Source organism: Colias eurytheme, chromosome 6 (genome assembly GCF_061535395.1).
Source record: "Colias eurytheme isolate Ceu_HAF_F1 chromosome 6, ilColEury1 Martin Lab GWU primary, whole genome shotgun sequence".
Taxonomy (NCBI): Eukaryota; Metazoa; Arthropoda; class Insecta; order Lepidoptera; family Pieridae; genus Colias; species Colias eurytheme.
This window is the reverse complement of record NC_142985.1, coordinates 9,806,548-9,828,188: the sequence shown is the minus strand read 5'-3', so window position 1 is coordinate 9,828,188 and position 21,641 is coordinate 9,806,548. Positions and strand designations below refer to the sequence as shown.

Sequence of the window (21,641 nt, the reverse complement as noted above, 5' to 3'; positions counted from 1 at the left end):
CATATACCTAGGTAATGGCTAAGGTCACCGCCCACCGGTAGAAATAACTACGATTTAAGATTATCTGTTTCTAGTCCCTGCCTGCTACCAAGTTTTATTTGAGTATTTAAAGATTAACTATTTTACAGTAATAATCCGGGTTTTAATATTATCAACAATGTTTCAATTTGTAATGTTCCTATATTGAAGCAATAATGTTTAATAAGTAACCTGAGACGAAAATCAGTCAAATACAAGATGAAAATATTTTTTTCAACATTTTTGTTTTTTATTTATATTTATCATTGAATGACAAATTATTGTAGGATATAAAGTCCTATCCGATCCGGTTGGATAACAGACAAAATTAGAAATTCAAAAGTTTAGTACTTACCTATGTATTGTGACGTTACTAGATATAGGTATCTGCCCAAAGAAATATACCTAAATTTTACGAAAATGCCGCTCTATCGGAATCACTATTGTTACTTTATTATTAACTTTATCGTTACCTACTATTCTATTTGTTTCCTGCTTAAAAATATAAAAATATAAGGACAAAAACCTAGTAGGGGCATATCTAAATACATACCATGATGTGTCTTTCAGTAGATATAGTAATTGATTCAACAAAGTTGCAATAAACGTTTTCACAGTTAATTATTACGTGAATGTATTTTCTGCCTTATACGTATTTTGCATACAAATCAATAACTTTAACATAAATGCAACGTATAGGTACTTATTATACAGTAGCTCTGAGAAGACGCGTCTATCCACTGAGCTTAAAAAGTTATGCCTATTATTACGTTTTTCTCATGTGTTATTCTAAGAATAGATACTGAAATACAAGTGGCTAATAAAGATATGTAATTAGGTACATTGTTTAGTAAAAGAGTTACGAATTTACGTATGCAATTAGTCTGCAATAGCTATTACCTGATTAGATGGCTTGTTACATTGTAAAAATTGCATTGAGTTTAATTCAGACAAATGTAGAGCTTAATTTACTGCATCTTGTTAATCCTTCTGGTTTGCAATTGTAATTATATTTATGTTCTTTTTGTGCTATTAATGGTAATTAAAACTTAGTCTTAATGTTGCTGGTTCATCAATTAACAATACTTATATTGCTCATCACTATTAAGTAGAATGAGCTTTTTAAAATGCTTAAAGCTATATCCTGAAACGTTTGATAGCCACCACCAATAGATATAGATACCTATTTGGTTTTGAATTTTTTGTCATACCTATTTATATTTATTTATTATTACTTAGATAAAAGATTATTATTTAACATGTCTAACATATAAAAATGTAAAAGCTTTATTTTTGTTTCGCAAATAATATTTTAGAGAAAACTTTTCTTAATAATTTTTTCTTACGTTATTTACAGCGGCGCGGCGTAGGTATAAACAAGATTATTACAAATCAAAGTATAACGATCGGCCTGAATCCAACGTGCTCTCAACACCACTAAGTACTACTTCTTTAATCATTGCAATTTCGAAACAAGCTCAAGTGTCGGTGTCGAATAAATTTTGTATAATGTAAACGTGATAACAATTTAAATTCTTCTGTAACGGGTCCAGAGCCGACAAAAACAAAAGCAAAGTAAGATGACGGCGATTGGTGCGTGGCGAGGAGGGAGGCGCCTGCACTCGCGGCCCCGCCTTGCCGCGCCGCGACTCGTGCCCGCTCGCCCAGTTCTTATCTTCCATTAACTAGTGAGAGACGTGCTGCCTGAAAACACGACGCGAATATACACAAACGTTTCAGTGCTAAATTATGCCTCGGCCGACCCGCGAATCGTACGGGGACCAGAAACCACCGTTCTCATACATCGCGCTCACGGCCATGGCCATCTGGAGTTCGCCGGAACGCATGTTGCCCTTATCGGAGATTTACCGGTTCATCACCGATCGGTTCCCATACTACAGGCGGAATACGCAGCGGTGGCAGAACTCTCTGCGACACAATCTCTCCTTCAACGACTGCTTTGTAAAGGTACCGCGGAGACCAGACCGGCCCGGAAAAGGCGCCTATTGGACACTTCACCCACAAGCATTTGACATGTTCGAAAACGGATCTTTATTACGTAGACGTAAGAGATTCAAGTTGCATAAAGGGGAGAAGGATAGTTTGAACGCTGAATTGGCAGCGTTAGCCAGTTTTAACAGGGCGTTTCTGGCGCGGCAGGCAGGATCTGCGCCAGCATCCGGGATGTCAGGTGGAATGTACGCACCGATGGCGATGTGTTCACGGCCTAGTCCAGACCCTCTAGATGCACCAGACACATCAGCGTTGTTGCCGGCGGGACCGCGGCCTCGTCGAGCATTTACGATAGATGCCCTTCTAGAGCCTGAGCCGAGGCAGTCGTCCCCCTCCCCTCCTCCGGCGCCGCAACCTCACTACCCCCTGCCGCTACCGGCTCCGTACCTCCTGGCGGCGCAGAGGTACCACGCGGAGCTGTTGGCTGGACTGCAGCAATCCTGCTTACCACCGCTGTGGACGTGGCGGGATACGAGTCAATTTTCACATTATACGCTTAATTCATGAATGGTGAGTGCTTGAATACCTTATTGGAAGTGTGTTATTCTTAGCCACACATAAAACTAACTTCTTTTGAACTATTTTTAATGTAAAAATTTATAAGAAGCACTGGTTTTAGAAATGATTTTAGAAATGAGTTGAGCGATGCTCTTTGCGCGAAATGTGGCAGTAAAATAACATTATAAAGATAAGATAAGATAGCCTTTTATTTCAGATCAAACTTAAGTATAGTACATACATATAATGAAAATGAAACAATTGCAAAAACTAACAAACTATTCACTATTTTAATTATTTTAGTATTTGGTGTTTCTTTATTTTCTGCAGATCTGTTTGCCACTCGGCAAAGGCCTCCTCCAACCGTTTCCATTCTGATCTGTCCTGAGCTACTCTATTCCACGTAACCCCAGCCACTTGTCTTATATCCTCGTCCCATCTTTTCAGCGGTCTGCCCCTCTTCCTTTTACCATCTCTAGGATACCATCTTGTCACTCTTTTACTCCACTTGTCCTGATCTCTTATCATATGTCCCGCCCACCTCCATTTGAGTCTTTTGATTTTAGTAACTACGTCTATACTCCTAGTTTTATTCCTGATGACATGGTTCTTCATTCTGTCGGATTTCTTAGCATTCAACATACTTCTTTCCATGGCGTGTTGACAGATAGCGAGCTTGCTTGTTGTCTCCTGAGTGAGAGCCCATGATTGACAGCCATACATAAGGATTGGTGATATGCAGGTGTTGAATAATTTACCTTTAGTGCTTATGGGAACGTTTTTATCTTTCATTATTTCTTTTAAGGCCCAGTATCTTCTCCAGCCGCTTGTGATTCTTCTCTGGACTTCTTTGCACATAGGTTCTTTTTGGGTTATGATCTGTCCCAGATAGATAAAATCGTCAGTGTAGTTTATTTCGGTGTTCTCCAATTGTATCATGTTTTTGTTTCCGTTTGTCATCAGTCTAGTCTTCTCCGGATTTAATTTTAGACCTACTTTTTCGCTTTCCATCGCAAGTTCTTCTAACATTATGCTTAAGCTTTCTGACGTTTTGGCGAATAGCACAATGTCGTCGGCGAATCTCAAGTGCGTCAGCGATGCTCCGTCCACCATGATCCCGTGGTGGTCCCAGTTAAGCTTTCTGAAAATTGATTCTAATACGGCTGAGAAGAGTTTTGGAGATAGGGGGTCTCCTTGTCTTACACCTTTTTCAATTTTGAATGGAATACCTTTCTTTTCAAGTTGAATTCTCGCTGTGCCTTTACTATAAATGTTTTGTAATAGCCGAATGTATTTGTGATCAATTCCTTGTTCCACTAGAGCTTCCCATATTTTCACATGCAGGAGAGAGTCAAATGCTTTGCTATAGTCTATGAACGCAATATAATAAGTGAGTTGATATTCGTTGTACTTTTCTAAAACTTGACGCACTACGTGAATATGATCTATAACTGAAAAGTTCTTTCGAAATCCTGCCTGCTCAATAGGTTGTTGTTCATCTAAACTTTTTTCGATTCGTTTTAGAATTATCTTAGCAAAAATCTTGTAGATGTTGGACATAAGGCTGATTGGACGATAGTTCCCTATGTCGTGTTTATCTCCTTTCTTATATAGCAAGGTGATGTTAGTTGTTGTCCATTGATGAGGAATAATTTCGGTTTGTATGATGTTGTTAAACATGTCTGTCAAAATGGGTGTTAGAATTACCTTGCTCTTTCTTAGAATTTCATTCTGTATTCCATCCGGTCCGGGTGCTTTATCTTCCTTTTGTGTATCTATTGCTGCATTAACTTCGGATTGCAAGATAGCAGGAACATCGGAAGGTTCTTCTAATTTAATTTCACCTTGTCTGCCATTGCATTCATAAAGTTGCTTATAATAAGATGTTGCTTCTTCTAATATGTCTATTCTACGATAATTCCACTTATATCTTTTGCTTTTTACTTTGACGATCCAGTCCAGAGAATTGGATAATTCTTTATAGGCCTTTTTTACTCCACCTGTTTTCGCTATATACGTTTCAAATGTTTCCAATCTTATTTTCCTTCTGTCCTTTCTTATGTTGTTTCTAATTTCTTTGCTAATTTTTGTGATATGTTTTCTTCTGTCATGTATATTTCTTGTGCTGATTAGATGGTTTCTTTCTTGTAGCAGTTTCAGAGTACTTGTTGATATCCACTTTTTAGGTTCATGTTTAGTTTTTGAAATTGATTGTATCTGGTTTGTAATAATATTTTCTATAAAATTATACTTTTCTTGTGTTCCTAATTCCATTGTGTCGCGTGTATAGTTTTCGAATTTATCACTTAGAGCGGCTGTTACTTGTTCCACTTGCTGTAATCCGAGTTTTACTTTTAACAAGTTTAGTTTTGGTCTCGGCCTTTTGGGTTGCACTATTTTCAATTCAGCTCTGATTAGTCTATGGTTGGTATTAAAATTTAGTTTATTAATGACATTGAAGTTGGTGAAGTTGTTTCTCTTGTTGGTCAATATAAAATCTATTTGATTTTTTGAATAACATTATAGTTATTTCATAATAAAATGAAGTAAAGTATCATCATAATTTATTCAACAAACATGAAAGTGTCGTAAAGTCGACGGGTAAATAGTCGTTTAAAGGAAAATTATTATTTTCTTATATGAAATAATTTAGCAATGTTATTTATATTGTAAACGTAAGGACAACGTTTAGGTACCTACATGATAAACGTAATATATTATTTGCAAGTGCTCTAAAAATGATCATATAAATTTTTTTATCTAATAAAATAACCGGAAGGACTAAATTACAAAAAAGTTCAAACAAATCAAGTTGAATTGAACAACACAAATAATTGAAGAAACAAATCCATACTAATATTATAAATGCGAAAGTAACTCTGTCTGTAACAGACAGCTGTTACTCAATCACGCCTAAACTACTGAACCAATTTTCATGAAATTTGGTATGGAGATATTTTGATACCCGAGAAAGGATATAGGCTACTTTTTATCCCGGGAAAATGACGCGAAGAAGAGGTGAAGAGGTAGGAAGTAGAAGAGGTAGCTCTAAGTTTAAGACTTTCCAGGTTTTACATAATCTATAAACCTGAAAAATGACAGCGTTATAGGTGTAGGAAGGTCATCTAGCGCCTCGAATTTTACACACTGGAAATAATCCTGCTATTAGACATCATGGAAAACTTTTCTAATTTCTCTTTCTTATTTCAATATTACTAAGATAGGTACACTACTATTTTTTAAAATTGATTTCATTACTATTCATAGAAACTAGGGATGTAACGATACCGATACAGATACCGATATATCGGCCGATATATCGGCAAGCCGATATATCGGTATCGCCGATAATAAATCAACCGATACCGATATTTTTTTATTAAATTCTTTCTTTTCTTTTATGTTTTTGCATTGTATTCATTCATATTGTTTTATTTCTGTTTCTGTAATAGTGTTAAGGAAGAGCGGAAGCTCCTGACACAAGCATTTTATTTGCTTACTAGGAGTGTTCCAATCACAAATTTGTTTATGTAAAGGAAAGAAATAAATAATTTTGAATTTTTTTATTTTTTAACGTGATAACGTTTTTAAAATCGTTTTAGTCGGGTGACATGTTCATAAACTTGTGTCACACCAAAACCTCACGAGCGCGATCGCAGGTATAACGAGAGAGAGACGGACCGATCTCCCGTTTCATCTCGAGTACCTTAATCGCCAGATTTAATAATTATTTTTTAGCTTTTTACTTGACTAAAAGTACGTTATCAGATTATACTTGACTATAGGGACGCAAAAGGACTATAACTGCTTTATGATATGCTTTCATATAACGATTCCAATGGAAATCCTTACCTTATTTGCAGTTACTCGCCCTTAACGCTTTTTTAGTTAAGTAATTTTATTTAGGAAAAATTCTAATAACACTTTTTTGCTTAGCTACAAAGCAGCTAACCCTCATTTTTTATCTAAAAGGCAGTTATCCGATTCTGGTGATGCATCAGTTTTGAGGATGAGAGTGATGATGAAATAATGTCGCTCCCAAGCAGAGTACCGATTGTTTTTGATTCTCTTTTACAAGACGTATTGTTTCTGATCAGGTTTACTAAGTTTTAAACAATCTAGCAGCTAAATTACGGAAAATATAACAAGTCAAAGTTACGAAAATTTGGTAGGTAATGGTTACGACAGTGCAAACTTTCAATCGTACTTCTCTGTTTAGACTCTGATTTGTCTCTGTAACCAAGAAAGAGAAGAAAGACAGTCTGTACTATTTAATTTTTAAAACTATTTATTAATTATGTAATTTACCCCTTGGGTGGAATTAGTAATCGACTGTCAAGCAATGTACTAGAGATGGTGATACAAAAATTGTTAGGAGTACACTACCTTTGACCCGCTGACGGGGAGTCCATTTTGCAACTATTGCTATTTTTTCTTATCTTTATATGTATTAGATTATTAAGATTTGTATTTTTTACATTGTAGCAAATAAAAAGTTTTCTACCTCCTGCTATTTTCCACATATTCTGGTATATTATATTTTCTGAATGTGGATGAAAGAGTCTTCTAATCATTTGATAAGCGGTTCTACATTATTTATTAAGAGCATCCCACATGTAAGAGCTTGAAGCCTTATTGAAACCAGGGTGTATTTTTTCAAAAACCTTGTGCACAAGTCTTAATTTTTTTTTCAGGAAACGATTTATGTTTACATTGTTTGTGGTTCTATATGTACTCACATATCCGTGACTCGTATGATGGCTTCGCAGAAGAATATTTATAAAATAACGTTAAAATTGCAATTCCAAATGAATATACGGTTCCAAAAAAGAAAAGCGAGAAGATTTATCTCAATCTTAACCCCTTAATGAAATAAACGTGAACATGACAAGAAAAAAAAGGTTAATTTTATCGAAAACTTAAAAGAGTCATTTAGTAAAAGAGTTTAAAATACTTGTTACTCACAATAAGACGCTAAAACCATTAATTTAGATAGTGTTTAAATCCTTAATACTTAAACCTAAAAGCTTTTGATCCTTTTCCTTTCCATTGGTTGACCTAGAGGATGTAATTCCCGAGAGCAAAGCCTCAGACAGCAGCAAATTTTTAACATTAGTAAGATTAAAATTTAGTACAACTATATAGAATCATAGTACAAAAGCATCCAAAAGCCCTTAAACGCTGATTATAAAGTTTTTGAAATTTCAATTAAAACGAAAGTCATATAAGCTTAAAAGTAGTTATAGTAGCTTAACGACGTTTTAGGTAAGCATTTTATTACTTAATAAAAAAAAATCACAAAATGAAAATAAAAATACTAAATTACTTAGCTAAAAAGTCGCTATGGTATGTGAACGGCCGTCTTTTCCAGTAAATAGTTAAAATTTTCAGATTATATGCTGAATTTAAAAATAAATTATAACAGTTTCTGGGTAAAAACTAATATTTATATGTGGGAATAGGATAAAATATTAAGATGTATTTCATAATTATATGTCTGTATAATGTATAATATAATTAAATGTCGATCGATGTATCTCACAATAATTATTGTAAGTGTCATAATTTTTAAGAAATAACGATTTCCGTGTTTTTTGCCATTTACTCGAAACTCACTTCCTTTCTAGTTAAAGGACGGCAGAATAGTAAACTTTTATTAGGTACTGATTGTATGTGTATTACTTAAAGTTTAACTGACTTCGTAAAATAATAATACTAAAATAAATGGTTTTGTTGTTTTTTGATTTGGCATTTTTATTTAAAAGAATACGATTAACAGTTGCCTCTGTTAAATGTTGGTAACTTTTTATGCATAATTCACTATTTATTTTTCTACCAAGCCATCGATATCGGTATCGGTATCGGTATCGCCGATACATTACTACAAATATCGGTATCGGTATCGTATCGGCAAAATCATGTATCGTTACATCCCTAATAGAAACCTTTCTAAATGGTTATCTGCCCATCAGGCCTAGCCAAATGGCAAATACTTTAGTAGAATAGGATTGGATTGACATGCCTACCCAAGCTAAAAGGCGGGTGCGGGGAGCCTTGGCGAGAGCAGCCTAACGAAAAAATTGTTGCGTAAAGTAGCTTGGTCAATGTGGACGTGCCTCTTCCGAGAAAATGGCGGCTCATGGTTTTTCATTGGCCGAACTACGTCAATTTTTTTCGTTTTGCCATTTGTTCAGGCCTGCAATTCTTTTATATCCGATTGTAACGGACAATAGAATATCAAAAACTGTCAATTTTTTAAGAATGCAGAAGAAAGCAGATAAAATTGTCAAATTTCTCGAATGCAGGATATATACAGAATAGCAAATTAAAGAAAATTTGGAGACATTAAAAAGCTTAGTTAGTGGATATAAAAAATCAAAATGATATATCTACATAAGAATTAATAATATACTCTCACCTCTAGTTAGGTATGTTATAGGTACCTATCTATGGGTATTTTTGAGCATGTCGCTCCATATCCTTATTACCTATATGTATTTTCTATGCCTAGGTCGTAATACTTCACTTTTGAATGGTTTAGCCATTTAATTATTTGAATAAAAGCTTGTTTATAATTTGTATGTGTTAGAATCTTCATATAACAAAACATAGACTCCATCTGCTTTTATAGAGTCAATTTGAATAGTATATCTATTGATATAAATCGCCTCCATTTTGTTTAGACTCAATTATTATAAAAAAATTGGATAACACATTCGTTCTAAGACAACAATTATAAATTAAAGACTAGGTACACGACACTTAAAATGTGTACGCAATATTAAATTTTACGTGAATAATGTATTTTCCAAATTCTCTATCAAATACCTATAGGAAGACCCTACTTAAAAAAAACAAGCAAATATTATTAAGCATTATAAATTACACAGACTTTTATAAAAGCTCTTCAGGCTTATCCATGCGGCGAATAAATTAGACGGCTTATTATATTTCGTCAAATTATGTATCATAAATAGTTATATAAATTTTTAAGACGATAACTGCTAATAGCACGTGGGTGTAACATAAAGAAGATTGGACTCAGCACTTATTGACTCAATGTGGTTTCTCTTAGATAAATTTAAAAAATTACCGATAAAGTTTACTCTTTTTTTCAAACATATATAATTAATGCAGTAATAATTTTAGAGAAATGTATGTAAATAACAAAAAATAGTTTTTCTTTAAGTTGATCGGGAAAACTAGTACCTCGTTTTTATACTTAGGAAAGGGTCCGTTTCAGGAGCATACACCTTTAAAGCACCTACTATTTCATACTGACTTACAATTTTTGTTGTTTCAATTTAATCTATTGCTAGTACATATTATAAAGCTGAAGTGTTTGTTTGTTTGTTTTTTTTTTTGTTAGATAGAACACGCTGTTTTCATGAACTAATAGCACAGCTACAAGTCCGATTAGAAAATTTATTTCAGTGTTAGATAGTTTATTTGTCGAGGAAGTTTATAGGCTATAATATAATTATGGTTAGGGAGCCAGGTGCAAATTTGGTTAACTATTTCCTCTCAAGAGATAATTCGTCAGACGCATGAGAGTATAGTATTATAAAGCCTCGTGAACGTCAGCTGGCGCTCTGTTGGGGGGGTGAGCGGTTGTAGCCTCCCACGCACATAGGAAAAAAAATACATTCATTCATTCATTTCCTCTCAGCTAAAAATTTGTCAAATTGTAGCTAACCCAATATCTCAACGAAAAAAAATAGTCAGCTGGTTACAACATGGTGTATTATACGTCAGCTGGTGTCTTGAACATGAAAGTTAAATTTAAAGAAAAATTTATTTTCCGTTATTTCCTCTCAAACAAAAATTTACCTGATGATAGCTTATATGTAACTGTGGATAAATATATATGTCAGCTGGCTGTATCTTGGTGGAAAAACCGTCAGCTGATACGGGAGGCTACAACCGCTCTTCCCCCCAACCGAGCTCCAGCTGACGTTCACGAGGCTTCATAATACTATACTTTGATGCATTTTACTAATTACCGCTTGAGAGGAACTTGGTCATAAAATCTGCTGCTGGCTCCCGGACCATTACGCTAACATCCATAGGAACGGAGAAATACGGGTAAAGTTGCGGGACATTTTTAATAAAATAAAGGAGAAGATGACGCAGCCCTGCTTTCTATGTTCAACTTTCAAATGTATTGAATCTAATCTAACGAATCCGTGGGGTCCGTGTGACATCAGTTTATTTAGATAGATACATATCGAAACGATCTATTCACCCTAAGTATCTTGCCAATGGCCATAATGATTTGTTATCAGGAAAAATACCTATATCTAGATACATATGGTTCATTTCTACATGAATGTACAATCTATCGAGTCCCACATTAATATCTTAATACTCTAACAATTTAAAAGTCTGTCTGTATATTTAATTGTAATGGTATGAGTTAAATTCGTGTTAGAGTACGTAGGTAAACACCTTGTCGGTTTCAATTCGAATTTGAATAAAATAGAGTATGTTCGTTAATCATTTTGTTAACTATTATTATTAATTTTAATTAAAGAAATTACTGCAAAACTTAATGAATGGCCTTTCTGATTCGCAATTTTATTGACAATTTAGTAATTTATATATACAAAAAATGCCTCGTATCTGAGGATATAGTAACGTATATTCGACAAACTATAATACATGCTGATTATTGATTTATTCGTGGAAAATAACTATGTAGGTATTGTAATTCTACAATATAAGATTGTCTATCTTAAAATTTAAGGATTTCAGTAAATTTTATACCTACGTACGGAGCTCTATATTACCTGTACATCACTATTTTCAACCAAAAATTTTCAAATATGTGTTCAGTTACTTACTTCCTTCAATCTTAACACTAAAAATAACATCTACGGTTATGGTTATCAAGAACCTAGGATAATTAAAAGTGAACGATTGAATTTTTTTTATTAAAAGCATGTAGAGTCCAGAAAGCTCCGTGTTTACATATTATAGGATTAACCTTAAGCTTGCAAAATGTTTTTGGGTTATTTTACTAAAACTTTCTATGTAGAGTTACGTTCTAAAATAGGTTGCAATTGCACATAAGTAAATATCTAGAAATTACCTTGATTAGTCGTTTGATTGAACATTAAACTTTTGGTATTGTTAGGGTAAATCACGTATGAAATTAAAGAGATACCTACTAATTGATTAAAGCATTTTATATTATGTATGTATGAGAATACGCATAGGTATTATTCCACGACTACCAATGCCTTTTCTATGAAAACACCGATCCTGCAGATAGTATTTAAAAAATATATCTTTAACAATCAATAATAACGATACTAGCAAAAAATTATATACCAAATAGGTACCTACCTACATACCTACCCAACATATTAAAACAAAATTTCCGTTTACAGAAATATTCAATTAAATTTTTAATCTCCTTTTCATAATTCTGTAATTGTAACATATTTGTAGTTATTTATTAATTTTATTCACACAACCTTTTATCTTTGTCCACAGATAATCTACTCCATAAGCAAGATCTCAATAGTTCTAGTAATAATAAACAGTAGAGGCACCTCATATAAAGCCTAGTGTTAGATTGTATTAAATTGAGAACAGAGTGATTTTGCGTTCAGAAACATTGAAAATAAACAATTATAAATACGAGAAGTGTGTTGAGAGAAAACTGGATCAGAAGAATGAGAATTTTAGGAAAATATGGCCTGTTCTCATAAAGGTAAGTTCCTATAATAATTTAGCTGAGTATCCACTCGTCTTCGATTCTGGGAAAGAAAAATATGCTTACATACTATGATACTATCGGTAATAAAGTATTATATTACATGTGTCCGTTGGTATGTACCTAAGGTATGTCGTAAGGGAGCGTTTCATGTATTATTTTTGGATATTTCTCGTTTTTTTTTAAAAGTTATTATTGTCATTTTACTCATTAGGTAATGTACTTTCGATATCAGTTTAAAGTTTTTTAATATCTACAATAGTTACGGAATAATCGCCTGTGCACACTTAACGATTACACCCTGTATAGTGGTATAGGATATGTCAAGTTTTAGGTAAACTAGCTTAAAAATATGCTAGAAACTGTCATCATGGAACTCAATAAAATGTTTACATGTATCAATAACAACTGATTTCATTTGTTGTATTGTAGTATGTCTAGCAACATTTATTTTTCAAACCATGCATACCTACAACATTTAGATTTTTTTATATTACTGCTACAATGAATACTAGTGGATACTCAGCTTTATATTTATAATCTACCAAGGAATTAAACAATGGTTTAATTAATTAAATGTCTGTAACTATGTGTAGATATCATATTGTATATCAAGGCTCTTAGGATTTTGATTTTGTATTAATAAATATATTGAACATACATAAAGTATATATACAGTGGTGGACGTTTAATTAGAAACTCGTAACACGATGAAGTAGTCATCAAATTCATTTAACATTTATGTATTAACGTATTAGAGATTAAGTATTATTAAAATGTTTAATTTTAATTATTAAAATGTTTACAAATCTTACTTTTACCAATTTATACTGCAAAGCAAATTAATTTTCAGAAACTTTGAGATGGAATGTTTAAAAAACGGTGCAAATATTTGTAGAAGAAAATTTGTAGAATATTGGCGGTAATTCAACAGGTTTTGACTTTGGAACACTCGAACCATGCTGTTTCTAATTTGTTGTCCAGACTGAAAATACTCGGAAATCAGACTTCACTTAAAGTTGTTTAATTTTATTAATTTAAGCTAACGTTTGATAAAAATTAAGCATTTTCTTATAAAACTAGATAAACGGGTGTTCTATTACATATGAAATAATACTTAATCTCTAATACGTTAATACATAAATGTTAAATGAATTTGATGACTACTTCATCGAGTTACGTGTTTCTAATTAAACGTCCACCACTGTATGTGTAGATATTTTGGGTTTAAATATTTTTTATTTATATAAGAATTCATATTATAGACTAATTTATTTATGGAATTTAATTATTTATCTTATAGATTTACATATTTGAGAATTAATAAATATAAAACGCATAAAATTCTTTGCGAGAAATTTAGTGCGGATAATATGTTGTTATGTTTCTTTTATTCTTGAAATTAATATGTGTTTTAGAATTGTTTGTGACTGTATAGATACTTAATTTATAAATGTATTTTTATTTTACGTTTCAACTTAATATAATTGGTATAGAAAAAACTTGGTAATTGGAAAAAAAACTGATCATTTAATTGAACTTTTTTATTCAGAAAAAAATAAATATACAACCCAAAATGATTACTGAGTTATTTGTCAAATAAAAATATTCGAACACATTTTTTTAATAAGTATTCCAGTATTACACGAGAATATACTAGGCGACTCTACGGTACCTCCATAAGAGAATAAACTAAATTTTTGTTTTCAGGAAAGATCCAACATATAACTCAAAGCCCAGGATATTCCCAAGTATAATTATTGTTTAGACAACGTTTTAATTAATTTATGAAGATTTCCAAACTGTGATATTTGTGTTAGCGTTCAATTGTAAATATGTACAGCTAGTATATAATTATAAGCAATAAAGTATTAATTTATTGTAACTGTAATAAAGAGAAAATATAACGTATGTGTTAACCGTTTTTGGTGTTTTAATTAATTAGTGAATTTTGTTTATTAATTGCACTATTAATTTCCCAACTTTAATTAAAAGATAGTTATCAGTCAAGTTACGATTTGAATCTGGTATTATTCTTGATAGGTATGTATGAAAAAAACAAAAGTTCACAGAACATGTTTAATGAACTTAATAATTTTGGTCTATTATTTTGTTTACAAAAAACTCGATGAAATACAGTGCTGCCTTTTTTAATTAGTATTTACTGCTTTTTAATGATAATCTTGTGTGAATAATTCTGAGAACTAACTACTATATTAAATTAAATGTTACCTATCTATTATTATGTGACATTTTCTCCCAAACTAAGATAATATTAGTCAGTTTTTCTGCAGCAGATTAGCAGAAATAAATATTTATTTATTTATTTCTGCTAAAGGTTAAAGGGGATAATATACAATTTCATGATCTCTTACGAAAATCCTCTTATTTAAATTCATATTGGGTGAATCACGCATCGATCTTTGATGAAGGTTATTTGTATGGAAATTATATTATAATTTTTTGTAGGTAAGCAAATGCATGCAAAATGCTCTATTAGATAAGTCTCTTGATTTTATATTTTAAACTTCCGACTATTTACCACAAATACAATATTATTACAAGTTTCTATGAGTATGGGTAGGTTTACGTTAAAATGATGCATCAAGTTTATAGATTTTTGAAAGTATTGAATAAACATGATTACCTAGTTAATCCTATCTTCAATAATTACTTAGTTTTTAAAGTTATAAATGCGATATCGATTAATATTATTGGAGTTTAAAAGAAAAGTAAACATGAATATTGTTAGCCAAATTGCTAATACGACTTCAAAAAACCAACGCATTCCGAATACTCAAAACAAATGCATCTATCGTTTTCTGACATACACAAACACCACAAATTACTAGCAATATGGAACTGGGCCTATTTGGATACCTTGAGAAGGTTTTTACTGCGCATTGTCCTCACACGTTTGCGTAGATTTAGCTTCGAGTTACAGTAGCCAGTAGACCAATGCTAAGAAACGACTCTAGTGTGTATTTTACGTTCAAATGACCAAAAAAGACTATTGGATGTACCGCGCAAAACCGCAAATATTGTTCTCTGGAAGAATTTCCTAACCTTATTTACAAGGCAAAGTTTTATAGGAAATTTGTGTACTGATCTTATGAGCACGAAATTTATATAGGTAGGTTAAAAGTTTTTTTACAAATACACAATAAAAGCTACTATTCTTTTTCTATTAAAAGTTGCTTACAAACACACACAACAGCACAGACACACATAAAGACAAATTTACCAATAGGCTGGTTAGGCTTTAATAAGCGGATGGGCCGATAGGCCTATTACAAAAAATTTAGAGACAGTTTATTTGTGATTAATTTAGGTATTTATTGTATTACTTTATTAATATTCCTTTAGTTAATAAACAGCGATCTTCCTTTTCTTCAACCCCCTCTGTTTATAAACAATTACGTACATAGGTACACAGTACACAGTAGGTACATCATATGAACTTGTAGGTTAATATGATGACAATAACATTAACACTCATACTACAACAAACATAGCGAATTAAGTTGTAAAATGGTAGAGTTTGATAAAGGCGGCAATAGATCAATAAGAAAATGGTTACGTGTATCTATGCCTCTGGATACATGCCTACACATGAACTTCTCCTTTAGTTCCTTGCCAACCTATACGTACGGCAAAACAATACCAATCCCTCCATCATTAAACATCGGCAACTTTCACGGTGCTAGACAATACGTCCGCACAAAGCTCGAGTACATAAAACATTCGGCGTTTCTCAAACGATATGTCACGGCACGCAACAATGCAAACATCGGCGTCTCTGTCGGTGTCACAACACAACACGACGCGTGTTCCGGCGCCGGCACTAATCGCACAATGCGTCAGAGACTGCGAAGCTCAAAGCGTCAAAGCTTTGTATGCGGGCGGGCGGAGGTTGAAAGCGATACTGCGTTGTTGTATGATTTTCCTGGATGAGAACCATCGATTGCTTACAAATATCAATATAAACATTAGTATGTAGTCTATTAGTAGTATTTAAGTTATGTCTAAAGAAGTGATGAAAATGGGGATTGCTTACATCAATCAGTATAAACATCAATGGTTTAAGTGCTTTTTAGGTTACGTCTACGGTCTAAAGCTGCTGCTGCTGCCGTCGACCGAAAAGAGCCTGAAGTATAAGTACCTAGATAATGTGTTCATGTTCTCTGTATGTGCACCTTGATTATCTCTGTTTCTGTTTTCTGACAACGCACCAATAATAAGGTAACATTGTTAAAAGTTTCATCAGTAAAATTTATAGTCGATGAAGCTTTTTTGATATGTGATATTGAGTCCCGTTTTATATGTGATATTGAGTCCCGTTTTATATGTGATATCTTAAAATTTGATAAAGAAAGGGAAATTTAATTAATTTCTTGTATTAATTATGCAATTTATGTTACGTACAGTGTAAAGAAAACGAAAGACCTCGTTTAAAGAGCGTTCAACACTTTATGACTATGCTAATTACTATGAAAAAGCTCTACAGATTTTTTTTGTGTAAAATGTGCAATAAATCAAACCTATATATGATTTATCTAAACACTTATTCAATTATGGCATTTACAGTGATCAAAGCATCTCGCGATCCAATCTTTATTTATAACGCTTAAGTGGTTGGACAGCGTAGATTAAATCAAAGTAACACGAGTAGTATCACCTGCGGATATCTACGCGTGATGCGATTGCAAACCGAACTCAATCAAACGTCAGGTTCTATTAAAGCACTCGTCATTAGCCCAACATCTGATCAATCCTTTCAATTGAAACAGTCTTTAATGCGTTGCCGGCACAGATAAAATAAAACGGTAGAACCATAAACATTCCACATTTATATTCGACCTCTGTCGGTCGAACTCGCTGGATCCCTTTTTCTCTCGAGTACTCCGTCCCGTTCCCTCTGCGCCGGTTCGTCTGCGGGACCCATCATTCCCCCAGGCTGCTTTCGAACGAGATAAAATTGTATGGCTCATAATGTTTTAACAGTTTCGACGTTTGAGTGCATCGAGCCGATCCCCGAGATCATTAATTTTCTTCCCCGGGTTTGTTATAATTGAGTCAATTCGTTCTATGCAGTAAAGCTGGCGCGGGAGTCCGCCACGGAGTCCTGCTAATCGATTCTTGTTAATTGATTTATGTACTGTTCTATGCATCTGTCTGACCATAACAATACCCTATACCGTTTTTGTCTATGCTGAGAAACTATGATAATTCTTCGTGTAAATACCTACATAATGACTGGATAGTTTTAAGCTTTAAAGATAATTCAAATCGAAGAGAAAGCGTATGTATGATGATAATGTAAATGTATAATAATATAAGATTACCTTAAAGCATACCTACCTCATAAGTGAAGTCCCGTGTCCCCTAGTGGGGTAAGGGGCAGATGCATTATTCATACATCTGTTTCACTGATCGATTTTCTTTAGGGACAAGTAGGTGATCAGCCTTCTGTGTCCTGCCAGACCGAGACATTTTTTTTTCTTCGTCTCCACCGGGAATCGAACCCAGGACCCCTCGGTTCTACACTGAGAAAATTTTGCTTTAGCAAAGTACCAATTTAGCTCGGTTAAAAATTATTCTGCTGCATTCAATCAAGACATATTTAAAATGTGCATTAAAGCTTTGCTAGTATTATTCAAGCAAGTATTGCTAAATATTCTTAGCTATTATTAAAAAAGTACTTATTTATTTCAAAATTAACGACTCGGTCAATATTACCTTTACCGAATTAGGTTCAAAATAGACAAGCTTACGTTATTATTTAATGATAAGTAAGTTATTTATTTTTAGACTTAACTATAGTTGGCAACTATTTACATAGAGTTCGGTTAAAAATAAACAAGCTTACATTATCATTGAATGACAAGTAAATCATTTAAATTTAGACATAATATTATTTGGCTAAAATTAAATCACTTGCTATGAAGCATATAACCGTGTTTCTTACTTAAAAACAAACAAGTAACTTATCTATTGGTACATAAGCATAGCTCGGCAATTAACAATGGAGCGAATACTATTTTTACCGAGTAACTTGATAAAAATTAAACAAGGAATTGGCTGCGTAGCCTGCAAAGTCGGCCATTTCTATCAAATCATAGTCGAGTGACGAACGTGTCTGTTGAAGCGCCGCCTCAGCACCTACAAGGCAGATTCAAATTTACATTAAAAACAATAATTTTTCATCATCATTTTGAATTTTAATCAAACTATTATAGAAGAGCAAGATGCAGAAGACAAACTATTATGGCTCAAAAACTCCTCTGAGCCATGGACAGCCGTAGAACTAAAGTGGCAAGAAACTACAGAGACGAGGCTTATTGCTGCAAAAGAGTTAACCATAGCTCCAATACCTCAATACAATGAATATGCTGCTCTTAAAAAACCCAAAGGATATCTTCTGGTGAGTTAAGTTTTTTAGAATTTTTTGTCTGCTTTAGTTTAATTACTTTTGTATACTTACTTACGTTTTTTTTTTATTTGTTTACAGCTAGAAAAAGATATGAAAAGCATAGGACAATATACCGAAATCACTGAAAGCTTCCCCACAATCAAACCAAAAATAAATTTGAATTAGTAAGTTACTTCTGATCAAGCATCATATTGTCATATACCTATTACATACTTTAATATGTAAAATTACATAAGGTAGGTACGATATAGTTCCGATATGATATCTGCATATCTACACATCAAATTTGTAACGAGGTTCAACCAGAATATTTTATAATAGAAAACGAACAATATGTAAAGAGCTTATTGTACTTAAATTTTTTTTGGTGCAAAAAATGTTTAAGTTTTAGCATTTATGATCATTTTCCCGAAGACGAATGTGAATTATGTTTCAATGAGAATAAATTCAAATGTTTAAAAAAAATGACGGATTTACTTGTTGGGTTGTAATAAAATTATTAGTTAGATCAAAAAGATTACTTATTCTCCTAGCTTATTCTATGGTTTTTGCCTAAACTTTTGACTTATCAAATACATTTATAAGTATAATTTAGGTGTATTAACTTGCTTACATTACCATAATGGTTGTTTGTTTTTATGTAAACAAACCTAAACCACTTTCATTAGAGAACAAACTCCAACATCGCGAAATAAAATCAGCTGTTCCGTAGATTTTGGCATAGTAGATAATTCCACTTTTGTATATCATGAAACAGCTGATATTTCTTTTACGATGTTGGATTTGGTCCTATACCTAATTAAAGTTGTTCAGGTTTAGTCTGAGTCATTCCTTAAAAGTTTGCTCATGATTTATATTTCACCCTGTTATTGTGAAAATTAAAACACAGAACTCCAGTATCGTTTCTTGACATTGTGAATTGTGTACTATTTTTAAAAGTAGTAGTATTTAAGTGTAAGTAGTAGATATGTTACTTGAAATGATTGTATCATGTACTGAATAAAGCTAATTTCATTAATGTGCATAATTTTCTTTCAGTTTCTTCTAAGTTTTTGGTGTGTCGGCAAAATTAGTGTTGTTTTCCTACATGAACGTTTCATTGGCTTTTTTTCCGACACGCCAAAATTTTTCCCACTGCATTAATAATGGTAGAAATGACAACATATCAAACTAGATAAATATTTTCAGTATGAGCTGACCTCACATTGTATACAGGGTGTAACAGAAAGGGGGTACACATCTAAGCAGGGCGTGATGTACTGATGAAACTGAGCAGTTCATCACGCCCTGTTCGGATGTGTATATCCCCTTACACCTTGTATAGGTTTTACGAACATTCACAGGTCAGCTTATACTGAAAATATATAAGTAGCTTAATATGTGTCGTTTGAATTATTACTTGCAACCAAGAATTTTAGCTATGGTTACCTAATAAACCCGCCTAAGAATTCAAAGTAACTTGGCTAAATATACCAATCTTAATTGACTAGAAAGAACAGAGTAGGTATATTTAGTTATAGTTACCCAATGAACACGATTGACAGTACCCAGTAACTTGGCTACGTATACAAATTTTTAATTGAGTAGAAGTAACAAAGTAGATTGGCTGTCCCTACCCAATAAATATGATTAACATTATTGTGTTACTTAGCTAATTTTACAAAGCAACATATTTGAAATCACTGAATTACTTTGCTAAAAACAACAGAGCACGTTGGGTATTGTTAAATGAGTAACACGATTGACTATAGTAAATAGGTTTGTTAAGTTTACTGAGTGAATAGGTTAAAAGCAACAAACCCTTAATACGTATTTTTTGACCACTTTAGTGGGCTTATATTACCAACATACGTTAACAAAGTTGACTTGTATAATTTTAGCAACAAACTTTGCAGGCTCCCTCCGAAGCAAGTTACTCGGTTGTAAATAGCAGCAACTTGATTATTTATAGCCGTTACGTTTTCTCAGTGTACGCTCACGCGTCAACCACTGTACCAAGGAGGCGGTCATACCTCATAGGAAATCATTAAAAATAACCGCCAGCCTTAAAAACATTAGATAAATAAGTACCTACTGTATATTTATTCAAATAATTGCCCGTAGGCTTTAACGGCAGAAGTCTCGTAAACAAACCTTCTAACATAACATTTATAATTTGCTAAAGTTATTATAATTATGTATATTGACTAGTGACGTTTAATTTATTCTTATAATAACTGAAATAGTCTCGATAGATATCTTATACAATATTCTTATTTACAAACGTTCTAATACTGCGCAAATAAATTAACATTCGAGATATATTTGTGTTATTTGTTCGCCCGTTTTGTCCGAATGATGGTAAATCTTATATATAAAAATGAATCGCAAAATGTGTTGGTAAGCGCATAACTCGAGAACGGCTTAACCGATTTCGATAATTCTTTTTTTATTATATTCCTTGAAGTACGAGGATGGTTCTTATGTAGAGAAAACGTAAATATTATGTACCACGGGCGAAGCCGGGGCGGACCGCTAGTATGACATAAAGAAAACTTACTAACAATACAGTTCTATAGTAGATATTGTTGAATTATATAATTTCGGCATTTGTTTAAAGAAATCGGTCACAGCAAACACAAAGGACAAAGTAAATTTTGCAATGTAACTATCTTACAGAAGGGAATTAGTCACAGAGGTCCACAACAAAGCCACACGTCCGCAGCATGCCACCTACATCAGAGCGCCGGCATTCCACAAAGCTGTTCAACATATACAAATAAATAACGTCTGAACAACAAATATTTTAATAAGCACCTTTGAAGAATTGTTCAACGCTCAGTTACATGCGCGACACTGTCCGAGTCGCACACCACACCTGCAGAGTTCACAACGAATACCATTTGATTTCACACCATTATACGCTTACACACAATGACAATACGTATCTATATCCTCTATCTGTATTTTAATCCACCG

At 33.0% G+C, this 21,641-nt stretch overlaps 1 protein-coding gene and 1 long non-coding RNA gene across 2 annotated transcripts; both read left to right on the top strand.

The window, feature by feature from the left end:
• The first annotated feature begins 1,723 nt into the window (after window positions 1–1,723).
• On the top strand, window positions 1,724–14,092 carry LOC149907948 (fork head domain-containing protein FD4-like). Its single transcript, XM_090103436.1, has 3 exons — window positions 1,724–2,541; window positions 12,028–12,247; window positions 13,961–14,092. Exon 1 carries the CDS (start codon window positions 1,768–1,770, stop codon window positions 2,536–2,538), a length of 771 nt encoding a protein of 256 aa, XP_089959562.1. The 5' UTR covers window positions 1,724–1,767; the 3' UTR covers window positions 2,539–2,541; window positions 12,028–12,247; window positions 13,961–14,092.
• A 4,214-nt stretch (window positions 14,093–18,306) lies between these two features.
• LOC149907947 (uncharacterized) lies at window positions 18,307–19,701 on the top strand. Its single transcript, XR_016456851.1, has 2 exons — window positions 18,307–18,674; window positions 18,762–19,701. It is a non-coding gene; the product is annotated as an uncharacterized LOC149907947 (long non-coding RNA).
• Window positions 19,702–21,641: the final 1,940 nt, after the last annotated feature.

Excerpts from the sequence above, each read along its gene's own strand:
- LOC149907948 (XM_090103436.1), top strand. The coding sequence starts at position 1,768 with ATGCCTCGGCCGACCCGCGAATCGTACGGGGACCAGAAACCACCGTTC.